This window comes from Castanea sativa, chromosome 10, assembly GCF_040712315.1.
Source record: "Castanea sativa cultivar Marrone di Chiusa Pesio chromosome 10, ASM4071231v1".
In the NCBI taxonomy this organism is placed as follows: domain Eukaryota; kingdom Viridiplantae; phylum Streptophyta; class Magnoliopsida; order Fagales; family Fagaceae; genus Castanea; species Castanea sativa.
The window spans coordinates 21150532-21160158 of record NC_134022.1 but is presented as its reverse complement, the minus strand read 5'-3'; the positions used below and the strand labels follow the sequence as shown (position 1 = coordinate 21160158).

The following is a 9627-nucleotide window of genomic DNA, read 5'->3' as shown; positions in this document are numbered from 1 at the left end:
TCATTTCCGCCTCTCACACACTCTCTCGGGTTCTCACACTCTCCCTCACGCCAGTCGACCTCCACACTTTCCCTCACGCCAGTCTGAGCTCAACCCTCTCCGATCCACACACCTAGGACCCATCTGTTCAAACCCACCCTCGCCGAAAGTCCCCTCCATCTTCGTCGAGCAATGCCCAAACCACAAGGCGTCATCTGAACTCCCCTCTAGCTTCGCCGTCCCCTCCATTTTTTCTTGTTCAAACTCAACCCGATTTGGTTGCATCCCATCACACCCATCCCTGAAACCTAGAAAACCCATTCCTCAAACCCACTCTGACGAACCCACCACTCCGATGAACCCATTTGTCAAACCCACCACTCTGACGAACCCACCACTCCGCGAGATCGAACCCAGTCGCCTTCGCCGCGAGATCAAACCCAGTCCCCTCCGCCGCGAGATCGAACCCAATCGCACCGGTCTCTCTTCCTTCTTCTCTCAATTGACTAGATTTGATGAATTTTTTTGTTGGGTTTTGTTTGTTTTGTGTTTATCTATTGAGAAATTATATTATATATTTGTTTGAAAGCCGAAAAAATGTGAGCAACAAGTAGAAAATATGTTTTCTATAGTATTTTCAAGGATACAACCGAACACCAAAAAATATTTTTCAAAGTATTTTTTAAAATGCAACCAAACACTAGAAAATATTTTCCTTTCCCAAAAATATTTTCACCTGAAATTATTTTCCACTCGGAAAATATTTTACACTCAAACAAACGCAGCCTTATACCTTAGGTGTACACAACTCTATTATTAATAAAAATTCCTATATTAATTTTTTGAAGACAAAAAAGTTGGTTTTCTATAATCAAACTAAGTGTGCCTCACTTTTTCTATTAAAATATAAATCAATTGAGTGTAAAAGTTCTTATTAATCCTTTATTTCACTAAATAATGTTTTAGATATTCAGTATTAGGTTAGCTCAGTCTGATTTGATCTATATGACCAACTTGATAAGATTACATGAGAGTTTGGCAAAGTTTTTGATAGAATTCCTTCAATTAAATGGGGTTTGGTGAAAGTTTAATAGGTAAAATAATAATGTTTTATTATGATGATAAAGATTAGTTATCATAAAACATACATCATATGTTAGAATTATATTGTATCAATAAAAATTTATATAAAAAATAGTTAAACTGCATATATAGTCCTTAACAATTAACCTTTACTTCGAAACCATTCTTTTAAATATAAAAGTTTTACTCTAGTCCCTATACTTGAAAATTATTTTAAAAAATCCTCATCATCATCATCATATTAGTTAAAAATATTGATATATCAAACATAATTCATGCCTAATTAAATTATATTGGTTTCATGAATTCCCTCAGCACTCAACAGTGCTCTCCCAAACCACTCATTTTTGCCCAATGGGGTTGATACCAAAATGGTAGACCCACATAAATTGCATCACTTTTTATTCATGTTTTTTTTTAGAGCGTTTCAACCTATGACGTTTGTTCTTGATGATAGTTCTTTATCATCAAACTAATACACCAATTAGTTTTTGGTGTAAGTGGCGATTAAACCTCAGATCTTTTATTCAACCATAAAAAACTTTACCAGTTGAGCTAACTAGAACTCACTCCTTATTCATGTTTCTTTTCTCTTGTTTGCAACCAAATTGGAAAATCAACTATTTTCTCTTTTCTGTTCTTGCTTTCCTTCCAACCCATTAAAGTCTTAGTATTTTTTTTCCTATACATCAATAGCTAATGGTGTAGAGATTTGAATTATGAATATTTTTACTAAAAATACCAAGAGATGCCAATTGAAATTGAACTACAAGATTCTTAAGCTTAACAATCAAATAGTCTATACGTGGTTATCAAAAAAAAAAAAAAACAAAGTGTATTCATGCTTACTAACTAGAGCTTTTATTCTCACTTTGAAATCACACAAGAGTACCACTATAGATACAAATTTTTTTTTAAAACAATTGAATTTCATTGATTCTCATCACTTTAGTACCAAAAAAAAAACCTTGTATTAGACAAAATGAGGGTCTATTTGATCTCTAAGTTCAAACTCACATTTTTACATTTTAAACAATATTAGAGCAACCACATCAGTTCCTCTATTTTACACATTTATTTTTACACTAAAAACTTACTTTTTATATTTTACACATCCACTTTTACAAAACACCCACATCAGTTCATCTATTTTATCACCTCTTTTAATTAAATAATCAATTTTCTCACATTTTTTATTATTTCTCTCAACTACCCGAGATATATACGCGCGCTCTCTCTCTCTCTCTCTCTCTCTCTCTCTCTACCCATTTCTGATTTGTTTCTTTATTGCTCTCTCTCTCTCTCTCTCTCTCTCTCTCTCTCTCTCTCTCAGATCAACTCTCCCTAGCTCCGACCCGCTCCAATCCACGAGCTCCAATCCACGATCCATGAGCTCCGAGCTCCAAGCTCCAATCTGAGCTCTGAGCCACGAGCTCTGATCCACGATCCACAGGCAAGACCCACGAGCTCTGATCCAGTCAAGCACCGATCTGTGTTTGTGTATCTCTTCTTTTTTTTTCTTTTTTTTTAAGCAAGTGTATCTCTGTGTGGATGTGTTTGTGTGTGGGTGTGTTTGTGTGCATCTGAGGAAAAAGAAGAATATGAGTAGTTAACTAGGTTTGTTGAGCACGGAGAAGAAAGAGAAAAAAATGAGCGAACGGAAATTAATAAAATAATGGATAAACGAGCTACAGTAACCGTGTAAATATACACGGTTACTATTGCTCGTTGATGGATTTGCACAATTTTGTGCATTTTTACACCCACTGATGTGGGTGTTTTTTTTGCTCAAAATGTGTAAAATTGGTAGTTTTTTTTTTTTTTTTTTTTCTATTTTAGAAGATTTTAGAGGGACTGGTGTGATTGCTCTTACACACATTTTCATACACTTTTTTAGAGCAACCACATCAGCTCGTGTAAAAGATTCCGTCTATTTTACACAAAAACCTACTTTTAAGATTTTACACATTCACATTTACAAAACACCCACATCAGTTCATCTATTCTACCACCTCTATTAATTAAATAATCAATTTCCTCACAATTTTTTATTATTTCTCTCAACTGCCAGAGCTATATACGTGCGCTCTCTCTCTCCTTTTGTTCATTTCTGATTCATTTCTCTCTCTCTCTCTCTCTACCCATTTCAGATCAACTCTCCCTCTCGATCAACTCTCCGATCCGCTCCAATCCACGAGCTCCGATCCGAGCTTCGTCCTCTGTTTCTCAATCTGACTGAGCTCCGATCCGAGCTCCATCCTTTGTTTATGGGTTGAGGCAAAGGGGGTTTTCTGGGTTTCCTTTGAATTTGGTTTATGTTTTTGTTTATTTTGGGTTGATTTTAGTTTAATTTTTTGTTGATTTTTGGGTCAATTTTGTGTTATAAGGTGTTGTGATTGGCTGCGGTGGTGATGGTGGGTGTTGCTAGGTTGCGGAGGTGGGTGGTGCTGTTGTGGTGGTGGGTGGTGTTATTTTGGTGGTAGTTGGACAGTGGTCGATGGTCGGTGGTTGATGAGTTTTGTCCTGTTCAGAGGAAGAGGAAGAGGAAGAGGGAGAGGGAGAGGCAGAGAGAGAGAAGTCAAATGGAGAAAGAAGAGAGGTGAGAGAAAAAAATATAAAATAATAATTTGCACAGCTACAATAACCGTGTATATTTACACGGTACTGTAGCAATTTGAACGAAAATGTAAAATATACACACTTATGCACTAACTAATGTGGGCTGTTTTTGAACAAAAATGTGTAAATTTGAGCATTTTTTTTATTATTATACACACTTATACACCAACTGATACAATTGCTCATTTATACGTATTTCAAAAAATTACAAAAATTTCATCTCAAACTACTCTACCAAACAACACTAAAATCCGCGAAAATGGCACGCCAAGCCGTATAGAATGCGTGTAATAGAGAAGAACAGCGCGTGTACCAAAATGATGTAGGAGAGCAGGTACGCTTAGCCAGTTTAGCCCGCCTCTCTCACCAATAATTTTCTCTCAGACAAAAAAATGAAAATAAAAATAGAAATAAAAATAAATTCACAACTTATTAAAAGGAAAGTCCATTCCCAAATTTCAGTCATCTCTCTCTCTCTCTCTCTCAAAATTGAAGCTTCGAGAAACATATATAGCCACACAACTCGATCAAACCCTAGATTTTCTCACCAACCAAACACCCTACTTTCCCGAGAAAAAAAAAAATCTTAACACCTCTATTTCCCCTCAAATTGAGCTCCGAGATCGCGATCCTCGCGCCGCGGCGGAAAAAAAAATAAAAAATGGGACGGGTTTTCAGGGAAAACCCTAATTCGAGGCCGATATTTCCGTGTTGCGAGTCCACGTTGGCGAATTCGTCTTCGTCTTCATCGTCTTGCTCGACTCCGAGCACGACGACATCGACCTCGATGACCGAGACGGTGAATGGGTCCCACCAGTTCAAGATCTCGGGGTACTCGCTCTCGAAAGGCATGGGGATCGGAAAGTACGTGGCGTCCGATACTTTCGTCGTCGGCGGGTACTCTTGGGCGATCTATTTTTACCCGGACGGTAAGAGTTTGGAGGACAATGCTACGTACGTTTCGCTTTTTATAGCTTTGGCCAGCGAAGGCACTGATGTGAGAGCACTTTTTGAATTGACGCTTTTGGATCAGAGTGGGAAAGAGAGGCATAAGGTTCATACCCATTTCGGGAGAACTCCGGACAGTGGGCCTTACACGCTCAAATATCGCGGCAGCATGTGGTAATTGATAGTTCTTGTTTAATTTCTTGGTCGTTTTTTCCATGATCTTGGTGATAATTGTTATGAGATTATGAAGGTGTTTTATTTTTATTTTTATGTTTGTGTATTGGGTTCTTTGGTTGTTATATGTTTTTCTTGATATCTGGGTGTAGTTTGATTGTATATTTACGAGAAAAAAAAATCTATTTACTGATGTATTAAATGCACTTTAAGACAAAATAAAAGTGGGTAGTTGTAATGAAACCAATGGCATGATTAGGAATTGTAAGTAATAGCCATTGGCTATTTATTTTATTTGTTTTGGAATTGGAAGTTTTGATTTTGAAAGAGGTCAATATGTACAATAATGCCTTTACATGAACTATTTTCCACCTCCTATCGTGTTATACTTATAACCTGCATCCAATCATTTTTAGGTGTATACCTTTTGCCCCAGTTCTTGTTTAATGTAATCGAGTGGCAAGTGTGGTATGATAATTTTTTGTTGTTGGATGCTGCAGGGGTTACAAACGGTTTTTCAAAAGAACTGCTTTAGAGACATCAGACTACCTCAAGGATGATTGCCTCTCGGTTAACTGTAGTGTAGGCGTTGTGAGATCATACACCGAGGGTCCTAGGATCTACTCTATTGCAGTACCATCTTCTAACATTGGTCTGAATTTTGGGCAGCTATTGGAAACTGGAAAGGGAACAGATGTGAATTTTGAAGTTGATGGGGAAACTTTTGCTGCTCATAAATTGGTACTTGCAACTCGCTCACCTGTATTTAGAGCCCAATTATTTGGTCCAATGAGGGATCAGAATACCCAGTGTATAAAAGTTGAAGACATGGAGGCTCCTGTTTTTAAGGTTGGAAAAAAAATACCCTTCTATCTTGGGGTTTCTATTTCATCTGGTAGTTAATACTTAGCATTGGGGTTCTTCATATTAATTGTTTACACTTAGTCTTTATCCCATAATAATTATTTTCCAATATTTCTCTTAGGTTTTTTTCCCTCTACTTTTCCAAGCTCAGCCTCACTCCTGGGGATAGTAAATTTACCTAGAAAGATATTTATGTTAAATGTTTATAATTGTTATCTAACCTCATGTGCCATAATGCAGGCTTTGCTTCATTTTATGTATTGGGACTCCCTACCTGACATGCAAGAGCTTACTGGTTTAAACACAACATGGGCTTCTACTTTGATGGCACAGCATCTGCTTGCAGCTGCAGATCGTTATGGTCTTGAAAGACTGAGGGTGCTATGTGAAGCCAATCTCTGTGAAGGTGTTGCCATAAACACTGTAGCAACAACGTTAGCTTTGGCGGAGCAGCATCACTGTTTCCAGCTGAAAGCTGTGTGTCTCAAATTTGTGGCACTGCCTGAAAATCTGAGAGGTGAGTCATTTTTTTCCTTGAAGATTTTTTAATATTATGAAAAGTTTGAATAACTAAGATTTATTGATGGAAATTGTTGACACTAAAGAGGCCGTACTATAGTTGCGTTGTAGGATAGGATGACTATAAAGCTATAGCTGACGGTTATGATCCTTAAAAAATCCCTGAGAACATGGAATAATCAGTGATTTGAATAATCATTTTTTTGCTAATTGAAATTAATCATTCATCAACTAATGAGTCCTAATATTTTAAGACTGTCTCATCCAAGGCATCTCATGCATATGGCTTATGCAGCACCTCCCCTTGCACACCACACACTCACATGTTGTGATTTGAGGACCTTAATGTTAATGATCAACATAAAGGTGAAATAAGCCACATCCCTCTCACAGGTATCCCAACATGTTTGTTAGGAACTTAATGTTATCAACTTATAACTGTTAAATAAGGTGAAAGTCTCATCCATTTTGTAAGCAACTGGTGCGTCTGCAAGGTATTGAGAAGCTCTGACGAGCAATCCTATAATTGTCTTGGATCTTAGGATGACATTTTGTAAATTTAGTTCTAATCAAGTGGGTTTCAAAGTGTTTTTGTTGTCTGGATTTTTATTCTAATGTTGGTTGCAGCTTATTCTCTTTTTCTTTCTCCCCTAGCTGTGATGCAGACAGATGGCTTTGAATACTTGAAGCAAAGCTGCCCTACTGTCTTGACTGAACTCTTGGAGTATGTGGCTAGAGTTAGTGAACACTCTGTCATCCTATGCAGGCATGGAAATGAAGCTATCCTCGATGGCAGTGATGTCAATGGTAGGCGGGTGAAGCAAAGGCTATAGTGATCAGGCTTCCACTATTCTTTGTAGCCAAAAATTGGAAAAGATAAAAACAATAATGTTTTCTAGATATAGAAACCAACTTCTAGCTTTTAGCTTTTCACTTGTAAGCGAATGTAAATTTGTTGTTCATTTGTTGTCCATGGAAAAGCTTGTAATGTGTAAGTTTCCACTTGCAGTATGCCATTTCCTCCCCCCTCTTCCCGTAGTACTTCCTTTTCTTGTGTTTTTGTTTTGGTCTTTTCTTTTTTGGTAGAACTATATTTGTGCGATTAAAATTTGGATTACCGTTGTGTTAGATTGCAATGTATTTCAGTTCTGGATAATTTCCTCATCACAGTTAATGCTCTCTCTCTCTCTCTCCACTATGTTTAATCAACTGTTGTGTGAACTGAATTGACACCTCCTCATGCACTAAGTACTTGAGCTTTAGGGAGGAAAGGGTTCGAGCTGTGGGGATAGCAGCATATTGTGATTATCTCTTAAAAAAAAAAAAAAAAAAAAAAAAAATAAGACTTGTGTGAACTGGTGATGCGGGGGAATCTTTTGAGGGTGGAGATTGTCTAAATATGGTTTTAAAGATGCGAGCTGAAAGAAAACAGCTGCTCAAAAAAACCTGCAAAGCCTCCAAATTGGCTGATATATCTTTGCTTTGAATTAGGTCGCATTCTGAGTTTATATTATCTTCATGGAAAACGAGTCCTTAAATGAGCCTGTCATGGTCCCAAAAAAAAAAAAAAAAAATCCTTCGTATGCCTTTGGAGACCTTCCCTTCTGCTTTTATGAGAATTCATTTTGGTTGCAATTTAAATACTATTAATCATACAGGACCTTCTAAGGTTTATAGGCAGTGATAGAATGGGGTTTCAAGTGATAATATAATAGTAATGATATTTTTTGTGGTATTTTATCTCTTTTTTGAATCTCATCTCCATTAATTACTTAAATTCAAAATAAAAATTTACTTATCTAGAAAGAACGAAAGAAAAAAAAGACATGCATAACTAGTCACTATTTTGCGTGTTAATCAATTTCATGTCATTCATTTAAAATTAGGCGTAAATGCATTTTTAGTCCCTACATTTTGGCCATATTTCTATTTTGGTCCTTACATTTTCATTTCACCACTTTTAGTCTCCAAATCAATTAACGCGTGTTATTTTAGTCATTTTCGTTAGTCAACAGATAGAAATAGCTGAGGTCGCAAACGGAAGAATTAAAATATTATTAAAAATTTACTGTAGCAATCATCAGATTAAAAAAAAAAAATCTAACATTCATAAGTTTTTAACAAATTCAAAATTAAAAAAAAAACAAAATTAAAATCCAAAAATATATCAACATTTATGTTCATCTTCAACAAGAACATTAAAAAACATAAACCCAGATTTTAAACATAAAAACACGTGTCTAGATTTTCTTACTCTTTCTTGTCAACTAAACACAAACACAAATCGATCTCTAACAAGAACACAAACACAAACCTAATAGCAGATATTCTTAGATTTTCTCAAACCACAAAACCCAGATATACAAAATCTCAACTCAAACCCAGATGTTCTCATCTTTCAGTCAACAACGAAACCTCTAGAAACCAAATTCATAAGCCCAGAAACCAAATTCATAAACCCAGAAAATTCAGCATAAAAACACCATCAAAGTCCATTCAATCTCCCTACTCTTTCGTCTCCATAGTCTCTCTCGCACCCAAATCTCTCACAGACAAAAACACAAACACCTAAACTACAAAAAAATCTCACAATGGAAAAACCCACAACAAGTCCCAAATCTTCTTTCCTCTTTTGTTGACACTTTCGTCGATTTCTCTGTCGGTGGCGGCCTCTTCTTACTAAATTACCAAAACACCACTGACTCTAATACCCCTGTAAGTCACCAAAATGACGAGATACCCTTGGAAAGTTCAAAACTCGGTATCCTTCTCCGCCAGGTCGACTCATCGCGATCGGGATCTCCACGGCGATTTGGAGAAGTCGAAGCAAGCGTTACGACTCGCTGAGTTGATAAACGACTCCGGCGACTGGACCGGTGGTTCAAGTCGACGATGTACTCGATCGCGGCGGCGATGAGATTAAAATACTCTATTTTCTCGAGAGGCTTTGATGGCAAGTGGTGAAAGCCGGCAACGAAGTCATCACCATAAACTGTAACCACGAGCCTTGAACGTGGAAAGAGACTTCCAGTACATGTCGGAATCAGGTTGTGAAGAGTTTAGGGTTTGGGCGCACAACAACATGATGCGCCAAGAGCCATTGAAATCCTCCATCGACATCCAACCCGAATGGAATAGGCTCGACTAGATTCCCTTCTCCACCTTCTGTTCTTGTTCTTATGTTTCTAGTGTGTTCTTATTTTTTTTAAAAAAATTTAACTCATTTTTTATTTTGTTAAAATTGAAAAATAAATATTTTAAATTACAATCTGATGTGGCATGTTACAGTAAATTTTTAATAATATTTTAATCTTTCCATTTGCCACCTCAGCTATTTCCGTCTGTTGACTGACGGAAAAGACTAAAATAACACGTGTTAATTGGTTTGGGGACTAAAAGTGGTGAAATGAAAATGTAGGAACCAAAATAGAAATAAGGCCA

The 9627-nt window shown here is 36.8% G+C and overlaps 1 protein-coding gene across 2 annotated transcripts; it reads left to right on the top strand.

Annotated features, from left to right (window-relative positions):
• Nucleotides 1–4145: 4145 nt before the first annotated feature.
• Nucleotides 4146–7342, top strand: LOC142612640 (BTB/POZ and MATH domain-containing protein 2-like). Of its 2 annotated transcripts, none has more exons than XM_075784759.1 (4): nucleotides 4146–4803; nucleotides 5304–5652; nucleotides 5908–6184; nucleotides 6852–7342. In XM_075784759.1, exons 1-4 carry the CDS (start codon nucleotides 4343–4345, stop codon nucleotides 6863–6865), a joined length of 1101 nt encoding a protein of 366 aa, XP_075640874.1. In that variant the 5' UTR covers nucleotides 4146–4342; the 3' UTR covers nucleotides 6866–7342. The 2 variants fall into 2 exon arrangements, with proteins under 2 accessions (XP_075640874.1, XP_075640873.1); XM_075784758.1 differs by having other exon boundaries at nucleotides 6841–7342.
• Nucleotides 7343–9627: the final 2285 nt, after the last annotated feature.

What these genes read in the sequence shown, in the direction of transcription:
- LOC142612640 (XM_075784758.1), top strand. Translation starts at nt 4,343, where the DNA reads ATGGGACGGGTTTTCAGGGAAAACCCTAATTCGAGGCCGATATTTCCG. An exon ending in AAATATCGCGGCAGCATGTG is followed by an intron (nt 4,804 to 5,303) that starts GTAATTGATAGT and finishes TGGATGCTGCAG; the next exon opens with GGGTTACAAACGGTTTTTCA. An exon ending in ACTGCCTGAAAATCTGAGAG is followed by an intron (nt 6,185 to 6,840) that starts GTGAGTCATTTT and finishes TTTCTCCCCTAG; the next exon opens with CTGTGATGCAGACAGATGGC.